Source organism: Balaenoptera borealis, assembly GCF_965194805.1.
Source record: "Balaenoptera borealis genome assembly, chromosome: 4".
Taxonomy (NCBI): domain Eukaryota; kingdom Metazoa; phylum Chordata; class Mammalia; order Artiodactyla; family Balaenopteridae; genus Balaenoptera; species Balaenoptera borealis.
In genome coordinates this window covers 82,115,557-82,141,034 of record NC_138861.1, presented here as the reverse complement: position 1 = coordinate 82,141,034, position 25,478 = coordinate 82,115,557, and the positions used below count along the sequence as shown (strand labels likewise).

Here is a 25,478-nt window from a genome sequence, read left to right as displayed (position 1 = left end):
GGGCCATTCGTGTGTGACTTACTTTGATGCAGGAGCACCCCATCATCTCAGCAGGTCAAAGACTTTAAACTGGGGCGCCAAACAGGTTTCTATACACCCCAAACAGTAAGAGTAAGAATGCCAAAGACAAGTCATTTTAGTTATTTCTAAATCCCTGAATCAATTTCTCATTGAGAAATTTGTGGACAATAAGCTTTGCTTTTAAGGATCTTTTTAAACCATAAAGACCTATATCCCATGAAGTTAGAAAGTAATCGGGTTGGTTTTCATCTGACAAGACCACCACAGAAGTTTCAACAGTGCAAAACGGAACAAAATGCTGCTTTTTCCCTTGTAGTCCTAGTGAATTTTTTAAACCAGTAGATAATACCTGTGATGAGTGGAAATCAGAGACCAGTTGATACATTTCAAGTGTGAAACACAGACAATTATACTAATCATAGGATTGTTTTGAGGATTAATTGAGGTAATATTTATAACATGCTTAGAAGAGTATATGACAGATAGTTAGCTCTTTATAAATGTATATAAATAAATCATATCTATTTCATGTTTGCATCCTCATGGCTTAATACTGTACTCTTGGATACTTAAGGAAATTCCTGAAAAATGTCAACACACACCATACAAGCTATTCTGTGACTGTAAGGCTTGTTTTTCTTATTTCACAAAAGGATACCCTAAGATATGGCAAGTGCTTTTCTCAACTATTTTATTTTCTACTCTCTGACCTCAAAAACTCACTCAGTACCACAGTTTTTGTTTTATTACCTTTTTATATAGGGTTCCAAAACTCTAGCCCTGAACTTTTTCCCAAGCTCCATTTACAACTACCTGTGAGATATTTAATATCTATGCTTCACATTTTGGTAAACAGCAATTACATTCTCCAATCTAGCAGAGTTAGAAAATTTGGATGCCTCCCTCTCTCTCTACATCAAATTAACTCAGTTAATTCTATCTCAAAATGTCTACCAATCACTCCTTCATCCCTATTCACTCCAGTGACTCCTTCAGGCCCTTACTGTGTCTCACCTAGATTATAACATAGAAGACTCTCCTCTCTCTGCCTCTGTTTCTCTCTCATTACTTCATCCACTTTCCTCTTCAATTCATTTACACACCATTGTCATAGTAGGCTTCCTAAGGAAAACCTGTGTTATTTCCTTACAATCACTTCTGCACGGAATGATAGTGAAATGGTAAGTAGCAAAGACCCTATCCAAGGTCCTTCAGAAACTTGGCTGAAATTGTTCTTTCCATATGTAACACCAACCAATTTTTCTCCTCTTTTCCCCAGATACTTGCTATTTTCTGATATAAAAATATCTATAAAGCCTTAATTTATGTGCACAATTTGAAAAAAAATATGAAACTCAAAAAAATAAATCACAGAAGACTTAAAAAACTAACTGAAATGTGAATTCCAAGCTGTATTTTCCGCTGTAGACATGTTGGGGCACCATTTTATCCTGTTAATAACAACTCTGGAGATCCAGATCCTTTGTTAACATCATGTGAAGTTGCCCTAAGCTTGTGTGTGTACCTGTGATAACTACTGAACTGATATTAAATATTTATTAATGGTATTACTAATGTTAAAAATGCTCCAACATATCAGTAACTTTGAAACAGAATTTAGAGGTGATAAAAATTATTGTTTATATATATAATTTTTAAATTTATTATTCCCTCTCTTATGGGCTGAATTGATATTTAAAGTTCACATGTTGAAGTCTTAACCCCTAGTACACCTCAGAATGTGACCATATTTAAAGATAAAGTCTTTAAAGAGGTAATTAAGTTAAAAACAGGTCATTAGAGTGGGCCCAAATCCAATATGACTGGTGTCCTTATCAGAAGAGGAGATTAGGACACAGACAGGTATTGAGAGAAGACCATATGGAGACACAGGGAGAAGATGGTCATCTATAAGCCAAGGAGGAAGGCCTCAGAAAAAACCAACACAGCTGACACCTTGATCTTGGACTTCTGGTTTCCAGAACGGTGAGAAAATAAATTTCTTTGTTTATGCCACCCCCCCTACTGTACTTTGTTCTTGCAGCCCTAGCAAATCAATAGACCCTTCAAATATGTTTAAAAACATAAATACAATAGTTGAAGATGACTGTACTATGCAAGAATGTAACTTCCTTATTATACATTCCCTTCTACGGGGAAATGAGCCTCCATTTAAATGTTTTTAATTATGTGTGCTCTTCAGAAACCCTTGCCTCAAGTAAAATGCCGAGGCTCTAATCTTGGCCATTTTCCTCTTCTGAGCATTAACTCAATGTCATACCTTTTTACTCATTTACCCTCGCTCAGCAGAGTTTAATGGAGTGGTTAAGGGACGTAGACTCTGGATCCAGTCCACCTGGGCTCACAGCCCACTTCATCACTAACTCTGTGACTTTAGGCAGTTACTTAAAAAGCCTGGGCCACATTTTTCTCAGATACGTGTACAATAGAAACAATCATAAGGTACCTGCATTAGAGGGCTCTGTAAGGATTGAGTTGATATATACAAAGTGTGTAGAATAGTATTGGGAACATAGTAAGTACAATTATGCTGGCAATGATCCCTCTGTTTGATTAGGCTCCAGTTATCTCTTTCAGAAAAACTTTTTATCCTTCAAGGCCCAGAAAAACAATACCTCAACTTTGAAACTTATAGTGACTCCACTTCCCCTTTCTTCCCAGGTTGAATACTAAAAGGTATTGTAGAGGTATTGTCAAAGGTATTGTAGAGGTTAGAGCTTTGGTTTTTAATCTGAATTCAAATATAGATTTTTTCCATTTACCTATTATACAATTTCAGACAATTTGCTTAATTTGTCTGAGTTTGCACATCTAGTACATTACATGACAGGCATGCTCAGTATTTTTCTAATAAATACATATTTCATCTTGGGTCTGGGAGTATAATGTCAACCACATAAGATATTGCAGTATTCCCAAAGTGTGGGACTAATGGAGGTACCAAGATAATTTTAGGTTGAACATAGACATGGCATTAAGGACACTGAATCATACAGAGAAAATTCTTCTCCTTTCAATTTTACTTCAATACTGCTGATTAGGTCAAGAAGAATTATCTCAGTTTGGTGCTATGTTTTAAAATTCTTTAATGCTTATTCATCCCCATTTTTAATCAAGAGAGATTCTGAGCCTTTATCAGGTAACATTTATTTAGAATTGAATCACATTTATTATTAATTACACTTATTTTTACTTTGAAATTTAGGACAGGTCACAGTGCTTTTTCCATTTATAGAAAATGATACAAATTTTTCTTTTAAAATAAACTCATTCAAGTATAAAAGGTAAGTTGATTTAAAGAAAAATATCACGTATATAATAGCGGTATGAGGACATGGTGAAAATCATTGAGGATAATATGCAAATTATTGAAATTTGGGCAACACTAACTTATATGAACTATTAGAAACGATTGTGTTCAATACATTTCAAGGTAGCTATTAAGTTCATTCTGTAAGATGACAGTAGCAATTAGTGATGTATCAAGTATTGTTTTAATTTACAGTAGTCCCAAGAAATAACTAGAAACAGTACAATGGTGAACTCAATACAGCCGCTGCTTTTCTTCTGCACCAAACCCTGCATATTGCAGAAATGTCCACGGGAGATAGTGGGAGACAGACACTAGATGTGGTATACAGGTCTCATTATCTCTTACCGTTATCTTCCACCTTAGAGCTCTGCCCGCCCCACAAGGTAAACACTGTTGAAGTGGTAACCCGAAGGTGATAGAGATTAAGGGCTTTCAGGATGTAATTTTTTTCCACCTTCACTTCTGGCCCAAACTTTCCTAGGATACATTACTGCAATAAATTTTACTGCCCGTTTCCATTCGGATGCACTTCAATACTAGCGATCCCGCAGACAACATGGAGAATACACCTCAACTTCTAGATTTTAAAAGTTACTCTCGTACTTTGTCATTTGGTAGGTTAACCCCCAAGGTTTCGCTAAGAGCACAAGTAACACTGCCCGCGAGAGCTTCCCTCACGTGACTTCCTTACAGCTCCGCGCGGAGGCACGCTGACGTCAAGACGTCATGCGACGTCCGGACGTCAGCGAGTCGCCGAGCATCTTGGGCATCCTGCCGCGGCCGCTGGTTGGGCGGTGGTTCCCAGCTCAAGTCTTCCTCCCTGCTTCCAAAGGCGTGTTTGAATCCTGTCTGTCAGCTCCTAGCGGGGGCGTCTTGGAGGAAACGGAGGCGGGGGTGATGGCGCCGTCGCTTCTCGGGAGCCTCTCCTGACGATTCTGTCGCGCGGGGAGATGTGGACGCTTGCGGGTCAGGGCTGCTGGCGCAGATGCGCGCTCGCGGCCTGGGCCCCCCGGGCGGCGCGTCGGGGGCTGCCCGCGCCTCGCCCCGCGCCGACCCGGGAAGCTGCAGCCGAGTCCAAGCCTCCGGACAGGAGCTACAGCTCCGCGGACCGCAAGGTGACCGCCCCTGAGTTTCTCGTCAGCCAAGTTTTAAAACTTGGGAGGGGGCTCCTGGCGAATTTGGGAATGTGTCGGCCTTCCTAGGACTACCTGTGAACGGAGGCTGCGCTTCTGTGAAGGGCGCGGACTCCGCTCGGGTTTCTGACTCCGTTGCTCACCAGTGTGACCTTGGGCAAGTCACGCCCTAACTTTCCTCACTGGTGATATCAGAACTCTTTTATTGTCTATGCGAGGTGCTGGTCTCAGCATGTATTTAATTTTAAAAGCCTACTGGGGAAGCTGCTCGTTCCATTTTCGTGCAACTTTTTAGCGGTGGGACTTGGGCAGGTTACCTGACCTTTCTGTGACTGTTTCTTCCGTTGTTAAATGAGATGCTCATAAAACTCCGAATGGCTGTTTGTGAGGCTTGCACGGTGTAAGGCACAGACCTTTTAGCCCAGTACCTACACTGTAAGGAGTGCTGGGTATGCCGTAGCTTCTGTTTGTTTTATTATTTCGTTTTGTCTCAGCCGGAGCAGGGTTGTGCAGTTCTGACTGTATTCCTGTGGTTGGAGGAGGTGGGACTTCAGCGACTCTAAAAACTATACTGTCTGATAACTGTGAAGAGATACAGTTTAGGCAGTAAAGTAACTGAACGCAAGTTATGAGTAACTGCGGATAAAAAAGACTATAATTATTAGGTTTTACCCTTTTCTAAAATGCCTGTGGAATGTAAAATGGATTTATGTTGCAATTCCCAGATCTTAAAAATGGTGCAGGACTGTATATCTTTCGAATTGAATGGTGTGGGGGGAAATCCACGGGGCAAACAAATCAGGTTTAGTTTTTTTGCAGAATTTCTTTCAGGTGTAGTTGCACTCTTATTGTGCGCCTTGTATTGGAGCACTTATAAAAAAAGGAAACTTAAGCTCATGAGAGTTGTGTATTTCACTGTAATTTCACTTTTTTTTTTTTTGCTGGTAGAAGATAAAAATTTGATTGGAAAAATGAAATGTTTGAGTACAAAAAACTGACATATCTACTTAAATACCAGTTTTTAGCAATTTGCAGTGAGTCTCAGTAAAACAGTAAAGCTGTATGCAACTAAAAATCAGAAGTTAACTTTTCAAAATATTTTAAGAATTAAAGTGATAACTAAGAGGCTTTTTTTCCTGATGTGATCTTTTTTTTTTTTTCCTTCTCTCTCTCCGAAGAAGTTGTCAAATAAAATCATCTAAATTAAACTTTTGAAGGCTCTACTAGGAGCACAGATTTTTAAGTAGACTGTTGATTAAATATGTGATGGGGGCGAAAACTTTTCCTTTTATTCTTTCAGCTTCTCTGTAACTTTTTTGTTTCAAGAGATTTTGTTAGACCAGGTGCTCCAAGGCAGTGGTAGCATTGGTCTGAGGCCTGTTAGGAACCGGGCCGCACAGCGGGAGGTGAGGGCCAGCGGGGGGAAGCTTCATCTGCCGCCCCGCATCGCTCCCCATCACTCGCATGGCCGCCTGAACCTCCCCCTGCCCCCCATCCATGGAACAATTGTCTTCCATGAAACTGGTCCCTGGTGCGAAAAAGGTTGGGGACCGCTGCTCTAAGGCTGTAGAGGAGTTCTACGTATCTTGTGTTCTCCATTCATGAAAATACATTCAGTTCCTCATTGGCCCTCGAGTGATGGAAATATTATGAGACTTATTTAGCTATATGGTCACCTTTGACAGTGAAACCAATGTTTTTGATGGTCCTGTTGTAATCCATTGCTTGTAATACGACTTTAGCCATACGTCTCTTTACTGTCAGAGGAATAATATAAACAATATAAATGCTATAAAGGAAATTGTTCTAAGAAGACTAAACGAACATTCTTTAATTTAGTATACTTGTTTCATATTGTGCACAATTTATACTCATAAATGTAGTATGTCTCTCCCCTTTCTAGGAAAAAATTGATATGTCTAGATTCCCTGTTGAAAACACTAGAAATTTCAGTATTATTGCACATGTGGATCATGGCAAAAGTACTTTAGCCGACAGGCTCCTGGAACTAACAGGTATTTTCATTTTATATTCTATACCTAATTAATGGCAATGAATAATTGATAATTTTACCATGCTTTTTAAAAGTTTGGTTTTAATTGTATATGCAGTATTGTCTCTTTTTAAAAGCTCATAGAAATATCAATAAACATTTCTATTTATAGGGGCAATTGATAAAACAAAAAATAATAAACAAGTTCTTGATAAATTGCAAGTGGAACGAGAAAGAGGAATCACTGTTAAAGCACAGACAGCGTCTCTCTTCTATGATTATGAAGGAAAGCAGTACCTTTTAAATCTCATCGATACACCGGTAAGTTTAATATCAATTTTTTCTCTATTATTAATTAAGATCAGCTTTGTATTAATACTGCAGACAAATCCTGTTTTCAGTTTTTGAACTGAACATTAAACACCTCACTTTGCTTTTTGTTTTCTCAGTGTTCTTATGTTAGTGTAAGTTGTTTCACAAGCACAGGCTAAAAAAGAAACCTGTTAACTTTTTATCCAGTGGAGTCAATAGATTTACCATAATGCCCCTCCCTAAGAAACATTTAAACTCTAACATTTAGAGGCATTAATATTTTTTGTTTCTCAGGGCCATGTTGATTTTAGTTATGAAGTATCCAGGTCACTCTCAGCTTGCCAGGGTGTTTTACTTGTGGTGGATGCAAATGAGGTAGGTACTTTAATATTATATGACGTGATATGCTATTTGGTTGTTCCAGGGTTTTCCTTAAAATGCTTTGGGAAATAGAATTTTTGTGTTTGAAGAAAATAAGATTTATTGCTTAAAGTTATGTTTTGGTCCTGTTAATTTGAAGTTTTATTACACTAAACTTGTCTGTGAAGTTGCCTAGTTCATCCTTTTAAAAATGTTAAGCTGCTCAGAGGAATTGTTCAAGAGATTTTTGAAGTGTGTCATGCTATATATACATCCTACCAAAAAAACCTCAATTTTAAGCAGTTCTTAATCTGAGGTTTCAATTTTTTTAGCAGAACTTGAAAATAAATCTTTATTTTTGAGGTCATTTTGGGTGTTTTTAAGGTAATAATTTGTAAAGTGTTAGGCTTAAAGAAACATTATCAGTAACATTACCAAGTTCTCTGGTATAAACATAACCATGAAAACATATTGAGATGAGAATATAAGACCTATGATATACTATTTAAAGTAAGCTTTTGATACATTTCAGTTTCTCACAGACTCTTCATTCAAAACCCAAAGATTTTTTTGTTGTTGTGTTAAATCTTCCCTGAGCCTGTCAGGGAGAGTCAGTCTCTACCTTACATACGTATACAGGGCTTTACAAAATGTGTCACAAGAGTCCTTTGGGAGGCTTAGAGGTCCTTAAGGATCTGTGTTTTACTGCTTTGTCTCCAAAGCGTAACACAGTGCCCTCTAAAAACATTTCCTGAACTGAAAGAAATTTTCACAGGGAATGATCCAGATGCATGGAAGTATGGATACCATAGTTTGCCTTGTACCTTTGCTTTTGATGAGGATGTGTGGAATGGTCTTGAATTACAACTTTTGCCATAAATAGTAGAATGATCATCTTAGTGTCTTGTGTCTTGGTATTTCCAGGGTATTCAAGCCCAAACTGTAGCAAACTTCTTTCTTGCTTTTGAAGCACAGCTATCGGTAATTCCAGTCATCAACAAGGTAATTTGTTAGCACAACAATGCTATTTATTATTTTACTTTGTAAACTATATAAAGGAAAAGAGAAGTCAAAAATCTGCGTGTAACTTTTGGCTCCCCACAAACTTAACTACTAATGGCCTACTGTTGACCGAAGCCTTACCAGTAGCTTAAACAGTCTCTTAATACATACTTTGTATGTTATATGTATTGTATACTATATTCTTACAATAAAGTAAGCTAGAGAAAATAAAATGCTAAGAAAATCATAAGGAGGAGAAAATATATTTACAGTACTCTATTTATCAATACCCTAAGTTTATGTCATCTGTTTATAAGGTGAATCATCTCTCAGTACTTACATCAATATTGTCTTAGGTGATACAAAATACCGTAGATGTTATATGTATTACCGACACTAGACATCAAAAAATTAAAACATAAGGTGAAAAAGAACTTCATATTTATTTGCAGGTGTAATGATTCACGCATTGATAATGATGAAGCAGAAATATGATTGCTTTATAGTATGATACTGTATGTGATTCCTTAATGGAAACCTAGCATATACACTAATGAATGAATCCTTATAAAGTTTTTATGGCATACAGTATTACAGTCACATTCATAATGGTATTGGAAACATTGCTACATTTAAAAAAATATGCTTATATATAATTATAGGCTGATATGCAGTTTCTCCAGTTATGAGAGGCATACTGTATGGTAATGTAATTCTTTGAAAGCAAAGTTATAAAACAGTAAGAAAACCAACACATTATTAATTTTATGTTAAATATCACTCATCTTATGCCTTTGCTAGGGATAGGCTATCCACTCAATACAAGTCTTGCACATGATGTTCTACAAGTGTATTTTTACATATCTATTGAAAAAAAATCTGCATACAAGTGGACCTGTGCGGTTGAAACTTTTGTTATTCAAGGGTCAGTTGTATATTGGTGGGATTTATTTCTTTGAATTGCATATGATAAAATTGCAACTCAAACTCCTATACCCTGGCATGTAGTTGAGAAGATAGTCTCCCTGAATTACATGGAGTGATGGGGGGCTGTTTCTGTAGTAAAGGGCAGGGCAGGCACAATAGTGTGTTGGACTAAACTATATAAAGGAAAAGAAAAGGACCTTATGAACTAGGATGAAACAGTGTAACACAGGACACTTAACAGTTAAGTGCTAAACTGAGCACTGTTGATAAAGCTTAACTTTTATATTTTAAAATTAATAAATTAAGAGTCTTAATTAAAAATCTGCATGGCATTCAGTTTTATTTTTTGATATTGAAGTTAGGTTTAAAAGAAGCAAGGTTGCTTATAGGTAAGACAGTTTGTTGTTATAAGTTACATCTAACTTTTAAAATCGGTTTACATGGTGTTATTGAACTCTTCTGCCTTGAATAGCTAAAGTTTCATGCTTGCTCTGCTGTCTGCCTATTTTCAGTGGCCATGCTTGTTAAAATTATATTGCCTTTTTCTAGATTATTCTTATTTTAATACTTTTGAAAATAAAATCATAAAGGGGTCAGTTAGTTTAAAAGCAGGTATGCTTTTATCTATCTCCAAATACCACTAATATATAATACATTTTAATTTAATTATATTAAGACATAATGAATTTTTTTTTTAAGATAGATCTGAAGAATGCTGATCCTGAAAGGGTTGAAAAACAAATTGAAAAGGTGTTTGATATTCCAAGTGATGAATGCATTAAGGTAAAATACTTTTTTTCTTTTTTTTTAGAAGACTTGGTTTTACTTTCAAAAATCTCAGGTAATTGGCCTAAGTATATTATTATCTTACAGTTCTACAAAGTTCTTTTTACTGATATTTCATTTGATCTTTGCCAAAAATCCCTATTACATGGTTAGGACAGATAGAAATTACTCTTATGATACAGTTGAAAGGACTAAGAGTCAAAGATTTTATCACTTTCTTAAGGTTATAGATCTAGTTAGCTAATGTGCCGGGACTAAAATGTAGGCCTCCTGCAACTCTTTATAGTATTATTTCTTGTATGCCATTTTGCCTCTATGGAAATATTCTCTTTGAAGAGCAGGGCCAGACTAATTTCAAGGCATATGTACATATCATTCTTGGAAATAGATTTTATTTATATCAAAGTTGATACTGTTTTAAATTTGAATTTTTAAATTTACCTTTTAAATGGTGCTTTGGGTGTTAAATAGCCATCGCTGAACTGTGCTGTGCTACGTGCTTGTGTAGTGAGTCTGTCAGTGCAGTAATATAATGTTTAGCTTCCACTTTCAATCTTGTTTGAGTTTTGAAAAAGCAAGTTTCAGCTGATGAAGTGGTTTTTTTTTGGTTTTTTTAAAAAATTTTAACACATTGGATGATTATATAAACTTGGTAATAACTAGAAAAAGCAATAATTTTTTTTCTTGGATATATATGTAGAATTTAATGGTTTTTATTATGAAGAGGGAACTCATTGTAAGGCAGTTCTGAAATTATAGTATCATGACTTGGATTATGTTATATTGAAGTATAATTAACTGTTCAGATTTTAGTAAATTTTTACAAAATTCATTCATATACTTAATTTGGTGTGTGCCGGCTAGGGACAACAGCAGTGAACAGTACAGGCAAGACCTTTGTCTCGTGTTTATATTCTGCTTGGGGAGGCACTCACTGAGTAAGTAAAAAGAGAAGTATAGTAATTATTGAATGAGACAGATGTTATCAAGGAAGTACATTCAACAGAGTATATTGTTCCAGGTGGAATTACCATACTTAACAATGAAAAAAGTCTTTTTCTCAGAGAGGAGCAGTGATGCAGAGTAACTTAGGGAATTCTTCTCTGATGAACTGAGACTTGAAGAAATGAAGAGTGGGGAGAAATGCATTTCTGGAAGAGGAAGGAGCAAGTGTAAAGGCTTGGCATATTTGGCAAGGTTTGGCATGTTTAAGGAACAGAAAGAAGGCAAGTTAGATGAAACGGCTTTGTAGGGTTAGGCGGGAATCAAGTCATTCTGGGACTCTTGCTGTGCTAAAGCGTTTAAAATTTTTAAGATAATGAAAGAATTTTAAAGCAAGAGAGGAAAATAAGCTGATCATTTAGATTGCCTTATAGAGAATGGATTAAAAAAGGGTAAGAGGAGATACGGGGAAACCAGCTTGTAGTCGTAGCCCAGGTGCAAAATGGTGGTGGCTAAGTATGTGCTGCTGATGTTGAGGAAGTGGGCAAATTTGATGTGTATTTTGTGGATACAGTAGATTTTGCTGGTGTGTTATGTGTAGGGAAGTGAAATAAAGAATCATGGAGGGTTTGGATTTGAGCAACTGGTTGAATATGATATTTGTTAATATGGAGAGGACTCAGGGAGGAACAGACATAGTGGGAAAATGAAAAGCTCTGTTTTGGACATAGTGGGTTTGAAATGTCTGTTAGACATCCAAGTAGAGATATTGAATAAATCTACAATTCTGGCATTTGTGGAGAGGGCTGAGTCGAAGATATTTAAGAGTCTTTGGCATGTATGTAGTATTGAGGCCACGGAAATGGATGCCGTTTCCTAGAGAGGAAGTGTAGGTAGAAAAAGAGGTCCTAGAAGCCAGACTACATTATTATCCATTTGTAGGGGGTTTTGAATAAGAATTTGAGAAGGATTAGAGAGTAGGATTCAGAAGAGGAGGATGCGAGGATTGAGTTTTCAGAGAGGTGAGAATACACATTGTAACAAGAGAGAAGGCAAAGAGTTTGTGTATACAGGTGCAGATGGATTTGTCTGTTTGGGTAAAGGAGTTTTTGATGTTTTCTGTTTCCTTAAATGAAGTAAGAGGCAAACGTATCTGAGAGTGAATTGGCCATAGGGAAAATGTGTAGATTGAAAAGGAAGGTGGTGTGAATTACCTTAGTGAGCAACAATGTGAATTTAGTAAGGAATGTGTCCTGGGACTACCAGGAAATGTTAACTGCACATTGAGATCTGTGGTCATGAACTTACAGAAACCAACCAGACCAGTTACTTGACTTTTCTCCAGCAATGTTAAGCTGCTCTGATTATAGGCATAGAAAAGGCACATAGTTGGATGCAGTCACAGTTGAGGTTTTACCAACTACTTATGATAGAGAATAAAAAGTAGTTAGAGTGATTACAAACAGTGGACCCTTGGAGTCTCAGCTGGGAAAAGAGGCAGGGGGCTGAATGGATACTGAAAAAAAAAAAAGTAGCCTATTCAGTGGATTAGAGGTTGTGATCTTAAAGGATTGTTGCAAAGAATGTACTAGAGTCTAAAGCAGTGGTTCTCATTAGGTGGTAGTTTTGCCCCTCAGGAAACATTTGGCAATGTCTGAAGTCCTTTTTTGTTGTCGCACTGGGGGATGGATGCTACTGGCATCTTGTGGGTAGATGAGAATCCATGGATACTGTTAAGCATCTTACAGTTCAGAGAACAGCCCCCCAAACAAAGAATTATCCAGCCCAAAATGTCCTTAGTGTCGAGTTGAGAAACTCTGATCTAGAGGGACTTTAAAGGGTAAGAGGAAGTATTCACGGAATTGGGTTTGAAATAAAGATTTCAGAGATAGTTCAATTACTGGTAATGACAAAGGTGAGTCAGATGCACATGTGTTTTGAGTCTTTTGGCCTGTATTTTCAGTGTGAGAACAATAGTAATAATATGCCCTACAGTTAACCTGTATGATACCCACATATATTGTTTATTCACACAGCAACCTTGAGGTTTAGGTAAAATATGAATAATCAGTACATTTATCAGATGAAGAATTTGAAGCTTAAAGAAATGTGTGTTGTTTAAAGTCATTTATTACATGTGGAGTGATGATTATAACCCAGATTTTTTTGAACTCCTAGTCCACTGTTCTTTCAATACCATAATCAGAATGCTTTTGTAATTTAATACCAGAGAATCACCTAACTGTAATGGAAGGGCAGTTGTTGATACATTATATGCTTTGTGCTTCCTTTTACCAAGTTCTTCAAGCAAATTGATAACTTTTAGAGTTCTTTTTCCCTTCTAATTATAAAGCTCAGTCACAGGAATAGAAAAGTGAAGTCTTAACTTTTTCAGTGTTTGTTTCACATATATATTTTTAGATTTCTGCTAAACTTGGGACGAATGTTGAAAGTGTTCTTCAGGCAGTCATCAAAAGAATACCCCCGTATGTATTTTGCTCTTTTTATACTATTTGTTTAACAGTACAAGGTCCATCAGTTTGATCTGCTATTTTAGCTTAGTAGCTATGGCAAATGTACTCTTTGCAGTTAGTGAGAATAAATTTTTAATTTATTTTTAGTAACATATAGAAGGCAAATACAGTATAGAAAAATAAAAGAAAAAAGGATGATAGGGATCTCTTAACAATTATTGCAATAGACTTGAATACATTGGTAATTATTGTTTTTTTCTTAATCCTGAACAAATATATTTCATCAGTTTCATAAGTAATTTAAAAACAGTCATTTAAAATGTATTTAAAACTTGAGGTCGAATTAAAACTAATATAGGCATTATACCTTATAGAAAGGTCCTTTTATTTTGGCTGTCAGTTAATCAACCTTTCTCAAGTACTAGAATAAATTAAGCATAATATTTGAGTTAAAAAGGCATTATATTAAGATTTTAATTTATTTATTTAATTTTAATTTATTAGTGTTTGTTCTTTACTTATTTTTAATAGTCCTAAAGTGCATCGCAAAAATCCCTTGAGAGCTTTGGTATTTGACTCCACCTTTGACCAGTATAGGGGTGTGATTGCCAATGTAGCATTATTTGATGGAGTGGTTTCCAAAGGAGATAAAATTGTATCTGCGCATACTCAAAAGACATATGAAGTTAACGAAGTAGGAGTTCTGAATCCTAATGAGCAGCCAACTCACAAACTGTAAGTAATCTGCATTAGTAATTAAAAGACACTTGTATGTGTTTCTGTCACAGCCTTTCTTAACTTGGTGTGCTTAGAATGATCCCAATTTGGTAACTTAGAAAAAAAACAAAACCTGATTATTGAATGCAACTACATAGTGAATCCTCTTTCACGAAGAATCTCATGTGTGAGGGACAGTAGGAATTTGATGTATTTTTTTATTCCTTTTGACTAGCCACAAGTAATTTTATATTCTGGTTGCAGACTGGGTCCAACATTGATGTACTTGATGAGACAGTGAAAGAGATAGTTCTCTCATCCATATCCATATCCATATCCATACTGGGTATCAATTTTTGACATTTAATTTTTTTGTAATTAGATTTTTCAACATAAAATAGTGAAGAAAATTCGATAATTGTTTTCTTTAGTGTGGAACTCATGGTAAAACTTTGATTAACAAGAATTTATGGAGTGTGAGGTTAGCAAGGGTAGTGTACATTATAAAACTGAGTTCTGAGTTCATTTATAAAACAACTATTTATTGAGTGCCTATTCCATCAGTACCCCAGATACTAAGATAGATTACCTTGGGCACATAGTTTTCGAAGGTCTTTGTTTCATCATTTGTCAAATTCAAGATATGAACCAGGTGACTATATAGGTCACACTTGACAGTTTAATGTTTTATGTCTAAAACTGCACTATTTTGTCATTTTTTATGTAATTGAAAGTCATAAAGTCTATTGTAATTTTACTCAAATATTTCTAAGATGTGTCTATATTCTTATTTAAGTATAGTTGATTTACAGTATTATGTTAGTTTCAGGCGTACAGCATTATGATTCAGTATTTTTATAGATTATACATTAAGAGTTATTGCAAGATAATGGCTATAATTCCCTGTGCTATGCAAAGTCTGTCTATATTGTGTCGCATATATATTGACAATTACTGCATCTTTAGTAAAGATTTTTGTACCTCATCCTAAATGGAAATTATCATTTAGGAAGTTTGCTTTAAAAAAAAAAAAAAAGCAACAACTCTGAAATCTTGGATTTGCTCTTTTCCTGCAAGAGGCATATCAAACAGATAATCAGATTTGTTGAGAGTTCACGTTTTTTTGCTTGGTTAAAATTGTTTTTTAAAGGACATTTGTAATATAATTCACTAATAAATATTACAAGGAGCGTTTTATGTTTCTGCATTTATCAGTTTCACTGTTGTTTAATATGCAGAGGTGGGCAGAGTCATTAAGAAGGTCCCTAGGCTTATTGTATTGCAGAGGTCCTTGGTAATGGATTCTAAGGCATGGGATGTTCTTTTGCTGACGATTCTTAGAGTTGAGAATTGATATGTAGCACTTAGTTTCAGTTTGATGAGGTTTTGTTTGGAAAGTGTGATCATTTCCTAGAAGAGTAGAGCTAATTGTGAGTATGCACATGAAACATTAAAACAGTAAATATTTCCATATAATAATTTTATTTAGATATGCAGGACAGGTGGGCTATCTGATTGCTGGGATGAAAGATGTCACTGAAGCACAAATAGGAGATACATTATATTTACATAAACAACCAGTGGAACCCTTGCCTGGGTTTAAATCAGCGAAGCCAATGGTATTTGCAGGTGAGGAGCGCACATATTCAAAGGATAAGGCCCAGTTTACTCTAAATTGAAATAAAAATTATTAGAAATACTCATTTTAAATAGCAGCTAATTCCTGTTAAAGTAAGTTACTCTGTTTTTTCTTAATTTTTTTTCTTTTGTGGTTGTGCTATTTACATACCAGTTAATTGCATATGTATGGTGAAACTTTATGTGGGAGATAATTTCCTAAATTTTTTTTAGGACTTCTTAAAAATTAACCTTTTAAGCAAGCCCCCTGATATATTGGAAGAGCACAGTAATATGAACTTCCTTCTTGTTTCACTAGAGAGTAGGTCATTATATTTGAAATACTTTTCTAATTAGGATGTTTTTATTACTAATTATCAGTGGACATTTACTGAGTGCCTTCCCCTTAGCTGGCCTTTCTTTAATACTGTATTATACTAGTGTAGACATGGCAGAGAAGAGTGTCACCTCATGTATGCATAACTTCAGAACCTCTTATTTCTGCATTATATCACATACATTTGAAAAAGGAAGACCTGGTTGAAGGTCATCTGGTTACTCTGTACTGGGTATCCAGTCCTTGTTTTCTCCCTTTTGTATCTCTCATTGGGAATTATAAATGTTGTTTAACCCTCCCTGCCCCTGTTAAGACAAAGTCAGTCATTTGGATTTTGAAGAACTTAAGAGGTGAGGACTTGGGTTTGAGGTGAAAGAGAATCTGATGAATCAGTAGTTCTTGTTTTCATTTCTACCTCTGCTTTTTATCTGCTAATGGAATTTCATTTGTGGTTGTGGATGTCTTGCACTTTTGTTTCTTAAAATAAACACAATGTATTTTCCTAATAGGCTTAATTCCCATGGTTCTTTTTTGTTTTCTCTGTATTTTTTGCAAAAGCAAAAACATCACTTTAAGTGTGAATGTAGTGGTAAATTCAAAGTTTATGAAACTCGCAAAATACTTTGAAGCCAATTTAACTTAATATTTATAGTTTTCTTAGCAAACCAGTATTTTGGTCAGTGAAATACAGAAAGTAATTTAAAAGCTAAGTGATTAATTTTAAACTTGGCAGCAGTGCATATTAGCTTTTCTAGGCAGCGTTTCACATGTGATAATTAGAAATCTTTGTGTCCCCAGGAATGTATCCTATAGACCAATCTGAATATAATAACCTGAAGAGTGCTATAGAAAAACTGACTCTAAATGATTCCAGTGTGACAGTTCATCGGGATAGTAGCCTTGCCCTGGGTGCTGGCTGGAGGTAAGATTCAGTTATGTTGTAGTGTTCCATTTTTATTGAAAAGTAAAGTTTAAATGGTTTATTGCTCTTTAACATTTCTGAAGATAAGTTCATATTAGTGTAAAATGAACTAAACAATGTCTGCCTATTTCTCACTGTGGATTCATATTCTGTGGGTAAGTTTTAAAGCTATTTTACCAATGGAAGATTTTATCTTATTTAATGAATTTATGTTAGCACTTAATTATGATGTGATAGATTGAATGACTCTTTTGATTCACTCCTCCCCCACAAAGTAGCAGTATATTCATCAAAGAAAATACAGCCCGTGGGCCATAAACATTTTGGAGTTTGTCTTTTTCTCCCCCAGGTTAGGATTTCTTGGACTTTTGCATATGGAAGTTTTCAACCAGCGACTTGAGCAAGAATATAATGCTTCTGTTATTTTGACAACCCCTACTGTTCCATATAAAGCTGTTCTTTCATCAGCAAAATTGATAAAGGTACTGTTGTGAGTCAGCATACAAAGGAAAACTCAATAAATGTATGTGTGTGTGTATGTGTGTGCAGAATACAAGAGAAATATTTTAGTACACCAGTAGCTGAATAGCTATTAAAACTAAATATTTCTTGATTAATAGTAATAAAAGTTGAATTACCTTATGATGGAGAAGTTACTTGAGAACTAATTTATGCAGTATTTTTCTTAACCTGATAAAACCTTAACATTATCAATACTAGTCTGTTACTAAGGGTAAAAAGTAGAGTTAGTTCTGAAAATACTGTTCTAAATTCAGCACAAAGATTAAGAGTATAATTTCGGTCATAAGTAATTCATCTTATGAAAAGTAAAGCATTCTCTCCTACGTGGTTGTAGGAAATTTTAGATTTCAGGTTAACAGTAGAGACAATATTGTATTCAGTCTAAGTGGCAATCTATTCATTTTAAACAAATATTAACTTTGGCATCTGTAAATATTTTCCAACAAAATTAACTTGGGAAACTACTTACAGTGCCTTATAAGGGGCAGATTAAAATGTGTTCTTCCATCATATTTTTCTAAGTGGTGTATACAATGTGTTTAGTAAATGTCAATAACCAGAATATATTAATGATGGTTATTAATGTTAAGGATTACAGTTGGAGAGTTTTTAATCTAAAGTGTGTTAAGATAATATTCTAACCTTTAAGAATTCTTTTGTTTTTATTCTAACACATTCAATAACAGTAAATTCTAATATATATTATAAATAACAAATTTAAAAACATTGTAATTATTAAGATTTCTTTTTAACTATTGGTGATTTTTCTTATTTTTAGGAATACAGAGAAAAGGAAATTACAATCATCAATCCTGCACAATTCCCTGATAAGTCAAAAGTAACAGAATATTTGGAGCCGATTGTTTTGGGCACCATTATCACACCAGATGAATATACTGGAAAAATAATGATGCTTTGCCAGGTATAAATGTAATACTGTTTGATACAAAAGTAAACTTTAGTCTTCTCAAACAGTGGTACCCAGCTTAGGTTTTGAACTGTTTCTCTCGGCAATGCACATTGAATTTAACAAAAGAAATTTTCATAAAGATCTATATCTTTATATATTTTACCTCTTTATACATGTAGATATACATATATATAATTATTTTGATTTTTAAATAAGAAAATAGAGCCAGAATTTTTGATCATCTGTGTTAGTTTATTTTAGCCTAAAGGAAAGGAATTTGATGCCCTTTTAACTTGAGTAGCTAAAAGTATAATTTCCTTTCGCCATTTTGAGTATCTGAAATTGAGTATCATTTGAAAGATAATTATAATACTTTAGAGACCTTTGTTTGGAAGGTACTCCTCAGTTTGCTTTAGTTCTTGCCACATTGTAATAAATGATTTAATCCACAAATTTGATATAATCATAGTCCTTAAAAAGTACATACTTGGAATATTCTGACATATATTGAAAAGAACTCTCAAATGATGACTAGTGGACTTGAATTTTAATTGTCTTGTCACAAAAAAATTTAACTTTAGTCACTTAATTTCTCTGGGCCTAAATTTCTTTTATTTGTAAAATAAGAAATTAGAACTTTGACTTTATCTGTAGCTAATTTGATTTATTAAATGAAATACTGTATAATTAAAAAAGACAAAGTAGTTTGATAAAGACAAAGGATTAAAAGCTTTGGTAGCAAGTATATTGTAATTGAGATACAAAGTGGTTCTTCCTGTATTATAAATATTGGTCAGATGTTTTTACTAGACCATTAAAAAAATATTCCTTCATTTTGCCCACTCTTTAAAGTTGATAATTGACATCTTTCTGTATTCATTAAATAAACCATTATTTGAATAGGTTATCATTCAATACATTTTTTATTCCCTTTTCAGGCTCGAAGAGCAGTTCAGAAGAATATGATGTATATTGATCAAAATAGAATAATGCTTAAATATCTCTTCCCTTTGAATGAAATTGTGGTGGATTTTTATGATTCTTTGAAATCTCTGTCTTCTGGATATGCTAGGTAAAAATTTAATGGGAAACTCTGATACCTGGACAAATTTTTTTGAAATATTGACCAGCAAGTGTTTACTAATACTCCACTTATTTAATCTCAGTGATCTTGAAGATGGTTGAGAATCACACTGTAAGGTTAGAAAAGCTTGGAGCAACCTTACAGGTGTTAACAGAGTACTTGTAATTTGCTTAATGGAAGAATGAATTTCTTTGATTCATCAAACTATTACTCCTCTCTTAATGGCAACAATTTTAGTGCCCTGTTCATGAGAGTTGTACTCCTGTATGTCGATTAAAAATTATAATAATTTGAAAAACCTACTATGACCTCAGTGACACTTTTAAAATGTATTTGTATGTTATGTAATCCTAGGAGCATGTGTGTACATTTGGAAAATAGAAGTACATATTTAGTCTGTAAAAAATGCTGCGTGTGCCCCTGTATTTGTGAACACTTCAATAACTTGGTCTTCTCAGGAATAAGTGGTCTGCATCATGAAAACCATTATCTTATCCCATAAAAGTACATGGAGGAACAGCCTGGTAAAACTGAAGGAAGAGTATAGCATTGTGAGAGTATTTTTTTGTTAAGGCAAATAACTCTAGGTGCCCTTAGTGTCCTAAAATCCTGCATTACTGGATAGCATATACTAGGATATAAAGGAAATGTAAAATATAATGGGGAAGTTGATGGAAAAGTGAATGTTCACATCTGTAAAACATGCATGAATGTGCATTCATACTTAAAATTAGCATTCAAAGAAAAATCCCAGCGTTTTGAAGAACATGCTACAGTGACCTGGAAGTTTACTTTGTGAAATGAGCTTTTCAGTGAAGAGAGTCAGCATAACTCATGATACAAAGGAATCTTCTTTGTTTATTTGTATTGAGAATTTATTTTTTCTAATACATCACCGAATTTTTTCCTATGTCTTCTTTCAGATAAGAGCTTGAGCAAATAAGTAACAACGTAATTTAAAATAAACTGAATTGAGGCAGCAAGTTGTTAAACAATTACTATAATTAAAGAATGATTACTAAGTGTTATAACACTTTTAACAAAAGTCTGTGAATTCTAGTTTGCATTTGGGTACCACTTTCTGAGTTAAGTGGTCTTAAAAATCTTTTAGCTTGGAAAATTAAATATATTTCACATTAATTGAGAGAACATGGTTTATTTTGAACTATGTAAAAATAATTCCAGCTTCCAAAATTAAGGTAATTCTTACGTGCAGAAATGCATGTGGATAATTTTTCATATTCTAAAAAATTGAAATTCTAAGATTTTGGAGCATAGAAAATTATAAAGCTGTAAACAAGGTAGAAAGTCTAGGGACTAAGTCTTATGTCTCATCTCCTCTTATTCTGCATAGTACTTAACATAGTACCTTTATATAGTATATGATTAATGATGTTTGTTGAATAAAGAAAGGATTTTGGCAACACTTTAGACAGTAATCAGGTTTTAGAGAGTATTAGTGTCACTTAATGACCTTCCTGCTGAAAACCTTTCGAAGCCAAACATTTGCAACTCTAGGCACCGGTTTGTTTTAAAATTAAGGCAGGAGGAATACACATGTTCTCGTCCATAATTGCAAAGACATGAAAGCATAATTGAAATTTTCTTTCTCATAAGACATCAGTTTTGTAAGTTAAACCTGTTCTGATTAGCACTTTAAGCTTTGACCATATCGTTAATAGAAATAGTTGACACTTACTAAATGCTTATTGTGCTCAGCTAGGCTCTGTTCTTAACACTTTTTATGTACTAGGCTGTTCAAGTGCTTTACATGTATTAACTCATTTCATTCTCAAAAAAGCCCTGTGAAGGTTCACACTGAAGAGCCATATATGAAGTCCAGAAGTCTCATTTATTAATGGCTGCTTAGCACTGTCATAGCATTTATTTAACTGGTAATAGAAAACTAAAAAGAAACCCAACTCATGAGTCTGAGAATGACTCACTAGAATATACTGTTGTCTACAGCCAGCGAGCTGCTAGGAGGGAACATTGGGTAGGTGACATTTTCTTTCAGTGATCCATTTTCCTAGCCTGGCTTCACAGTTTTTTCCCCTTCCTTCAGTAGAGCATGTTCCCCTTGATTTTTGTACCTAATTTCATAAATGCAAAAAGATGAGGAAGTTTGTTCCTTACCGTGGTCATGTAGATCCATTCATCTGAAATTTATATGTAACATTTTGTTTGAAAGTTAGATCTTTTAGGAAGGATATGGGGGGAGGTATAAAAAAGATATTTGAAAAGAAAAAATATGTAATCTCTTGGGAAATATAATGTTTATCTATCACTTGGACATTTTTCCTTGTTAGTTTTGACTACGAAGATGCAGGCTACCAGACTGCAGAACTTGTAAAAATGGATATTCTACTGAATGGAAATATTGTAGAAGAGCTGGTAACTGTTGTACACAAGTAAGTTGAATAGAAACTAATCACAGAATGTGAAAGTACCCACTTTTTGACATGTTTTCATTTAATTATTGGTTGCTCATTTTTATTTGACAGCTACATTTTGAAAACTTAAAAGTAATTAAATTTCCATGTACTAGTTTTTCCTTCCATTCTTTTTCCATGCTTCTCTTTCCAAACTGTTAAAAGGAGAACAGAATTACAATAGCCAAAAATAGTAGTGTCATGGAAAGAAGTGTTTCCCTTACCACATGAGACAAAGTAAAAGAAAATGTTTTTTAAACTATGATAAATTTAGAATTGAGAACAAAAAGTTTTTTATTTTCATTAAAACGTTTATAATAATGAAAAATGAAATCCCCTGTATGTTCAAGAAATAGTGGATTGGTTAAAATAAATTATGGGGCACCCATATAATAATCTATTAAGCCATTAAAATTATATTGTAGAGTAATATTTGGTGATGTAAAAAAATGTCTATTAAGTAAAAAAGGTAGAATATATCATAAACACTGTGATCCAAACTGTAAAAAACAATTAAATATAAATATGTATGCAGAAAAATAACTACAAGGATGGATATATGTTTAACAAACATTCTAGAATGTTTTACAGTGGTATTCTATGGGTGAGGGAAGCCCATCAAGGAATGGTTATTATTCTCTAATGTATGTTTTGCTAGATTTTCTGTAATAGATTGTTAGTTTTGCAATCAGAAAGGTCACATATGATTCAGAGATTAAGTGATGCTTATGTTAAACAAGTTCCATTTGTATCTCCTTAATAGCCTTTACATTGACTATGCATATTAACTAGAAAGCTACTTTAAATATTCTTATTTAGGATATGTGAATAACTGCACTTTTTCTATCTCAGAGACAAAGCATACTCTGCTGGCAAAGCCATATGTGAACGTCTGAAGGATTCTCTTCCTAGGCAGCTGTTTGAGATAGCAATTCAAGCTGCTCTTGGAAGCAAAATCATTGCAAGAGAAACGTGAGTTGAAATTCATTTTTGTTCCCTGGTTGTTTTAGCAGTGATATACATAGAAAATGAAAGAATATTAAAAAACAACATTGTCCTAAAATTTATTCCTACTTACATTAAGAAACATTAATCTCTTAATTGTACTAAAGTGATGACTGTTACTTTGAATTACTTATACGACACTTTTGGGTGATAATTATTTAGTTATTAGTATATATGCTGTGAGGAGTTTTATTTCCACTTATTTTATTCAGTGACCCCACTGAATTTCATGGTTACCGGATTTCTGTAAAGTTTTTATGGTTTTATCCCTTTAAGTAGATTATAAACTAATAGGAACTGGAATTAAAAAGGTTTTGGAGGTAATTCTTCCAAAAGACAAAACTAAATTATGATTTTTACTTGAAGCATTTAATATCACTTCCTCAGAGCTAGTCAGGTTGTCAATTGTAAAGGTGAGAGAGGAATGCTGGTATCATGTTAGGCTTCAGGGGTGTGCAGTAGTCTTGGGATAAATTGTAAGCCTGTATTTGCAGTGAATTTCATTTCCTAACACCATTTTGCTTTAGTTATTTTGTGTTTCATAACTGCCCAGAGATTAGGCAGATTGAAGTTTATTTATAATAAGGGAACATCCAGGAAAATGCAATTTGAAACAGTTAGCAAATAATCATTCAAACATAAATGTGCTGAGGTAGAGAATACCTTAAAGAAAAAGAAGACTTTTATATCTTCCTATGGAATACAAAAAAGTGGAGCTATTTTCAAATTTTGATCCTCCAAATTTCTCAGATACATTATAGAAGTAGTTTATTGCTGCTTAAATGACTATATTAAAATTATTTCATTTTCCCTGAAATGGGTTTTATAAAATATATTGTTCTTTATATTCCTAGTCACTCTTGACCCACATTCGGTAGTTAGTAATGAGATAATAACCATTTTAGTTTTTTTGGTAGTGGTAGTAGTAGTAGTATTTTTAGGTTGAGCTGGAAATGACCTTTTATAATTGTTGTAATCAAGCTCACACCATGCTTAAATTTGACCTCAAGACTGCCCACAAGCCTTGACCTTTTTTTATTCTTACCAAAGTTTGTGTTGATATTCATGTTGAATTAATTTTCTACTTTATTCCAAATACATGAAAATAAATACAAGAGCATTTAAGCTATCTAATTATTTGCTTACGGCAATTTTATATAGGTGTGATCTGATCTTAATATCTTTACTAAAGGGGAGATTGATTTTGAAAATAAGTACTTTTAAATAGTATAAGTTATGTACTTACACAAAACTTTCTCGTTTACAGTGTGAAAGCCTATAGGAAAAATGTTTTGGCAAAATGCGTACGTATCTACATGTGTTCTATTTTGTAATAATATATCTATTTTATAAGTTTAGAATCAGAGGGGGTATAAATACATTGGTTTCCATTGTTGGTTTTTATAATACCCTTTATCTCATCTTCACGTTTTCTTTTTAAATAGGTAAATTTCAGCTTGACTTTAATAGTGTACTCATTTAGATCACATTTTCCCATCTTTTTAGAATTTTCCTTATGTGCAACTATCTAAGAACATTTTTATAACAGTTATGATCAGGATAATGTTTTATTGTTTTAATTTATAAGGACAGATTTTGAAGACAATGACTGTGTCTTACAATGGGAGTTGAAACAAATTGAAATCCATCTCTCCTGCATTACTTTGCCAAGTTTGCTGTTTCGTCCATTAAAATAAAAGATTAAGTTTTTATGAGAATTAAATGATAAATGCTTTTTCTAAATCCTTAGCATAGGGACTGACACATTTAAGCCTATGTGAGTCTCTGTGTTAGACTACAGCTATATAATCTAAAATTTCAAGCCCTTGAATCAGTAAGGAGATGGGTAACTTTTCCTTGACATGCATAATGTTGTACTGGGTTTCCTTGAGGATCTTCATCTCCTTCCAAAAACAAATAAATAAAGCCTTTATCATTCTTTTGAGAAGACAGTAAAATTAGGATCTGCTTGGAGGTAACTTTGGAAGTTACCCTTAGGAAGACACTTTGCAGGTGTCTACTTCATGGATAATAATTGTAAAGTTTTTGTAATGGTATTGATGTCTCTAGGTAATTGTAGGATTATTACTCTGTGGAGTGATTTGGACTTGTAGTTTTTAAAAATGTTTTTCAGTATGGTGGTGATATTACCCGAAAAATGAAACTTTTGAAGAGACAAACAGAAGGAAAGAAAAAACTAAGGAAAATTGGCAACGTTGAAGTTCCAAAAGATGCTTTTATAAAAGTTCTGAAAACACAATCTGATAAATAATTGGTGGGAAAATATAAGGAATTTTCATAAATTAAAAATTGTGTATCTTTTAATTTTTCTTCGTAATTTATAATATGTTGAACACAACAGAATGAAAATTATAAAATTTGCTTGTTATTTTCCAGGTTTTCAGTTTTAAATAACCTCTTGGCTTTTCTTTGAAAGAGAGTCATCGGTGGATAAGAGCATAGATTCTGAAGCCATACTGCCTGGTTTCAAATTTCTGTTTCACCACTCACTAGGCAAAGTGACGTTGGCCAAATTACCCTCTCTTTGTCTACTTACTCTTTAGTAAAATCAGGATTATACTATTACTTACCTCCATAGGCTGTGAAGATTAAATGAAATATGTTTAAAATATTCAGAAGACTGCATG

The 25,478-nt window shown here is 34.1% G+C and overlaps 1 protein-coding gene across 7 annotated transcripts in view; it reads left to right on the top strand.

Annotated features, from left to right (window-relative positions):
• Window positions 1-319: 319 nt before the first annotated feature.
• The window catches only part of GUF1 (GTP binding elongation factor GUF1), a 43,660-nt gene continuing 18,501 nt past the window's right edge, over window positions 320-25,478 (top strand). For 2 of the 7 annotated variants that reach the window (XR_014244101.1, XM_082390579.1), the window contains exons 1-15: window positions 322-4,470; window positions 6,392-6,503; window positions 6,654-6,802; window positions 7,088-7,168; window positions 8,078-8,155; window positions 9,782-9,865; window positions 13,232-13,296; window positions 13,816-14,019; window positions 15,491-15,630; window positions 16,754-16,877; window positions 17,227-17,359; window positions 18,178-18,321; window positions 19,248-19,381; window positions 21,703-21,804; window positions 22,678-22,797. Coding sequence is in view for 5 of the 7 variants with exons in the window: in XM_082390579.1 (XP_082246705.1) it covers window positions 4,306-4,470; window positions 6,392-6,503; window positions 6,654-6,802; window positions 7,088-7,168; window positions 8,078-8,155; window positions 9,782-9,865; window positions 13,232-13,296; window positions 13,816-14,019; window positions 15,491-15,630; window positions 16,754-16,877; window positions 17,227-17,359; window positions 18,178-18,321; window positions 19,248-19,381; window positions 21,703-21,804; window positions 22,678-22,797 (1,835 nt within the window). In the remaining 2 variants the exon portion in view is untranslated. Of the gene's footprint in view, window positions 4,471-6,391; window positions 6,504-6,653; window positions 6,803-7,087; window positions 7,169-8,077; window positions 8,156-9,781; window positions 9,866-13,231; window positions 13,297-13,815; window positions 14,020-15,490; window positions 15,631-16,753; window positions 16,878-17,226; window positions 17,360-18,177; window positions 18,322-19,247; window positions 19,382-21,702; window positions 21,805-22,677; window positions 22,798-24,097; window positions 24,135-24,964; window positions 25,156-25,478 lie in introns of those variants that run through there. The other 5 variants (XM_082390577.1, XM_082390580.1, XM_082390578.1 and 2 more) reach the window with 5 other exon arrangements.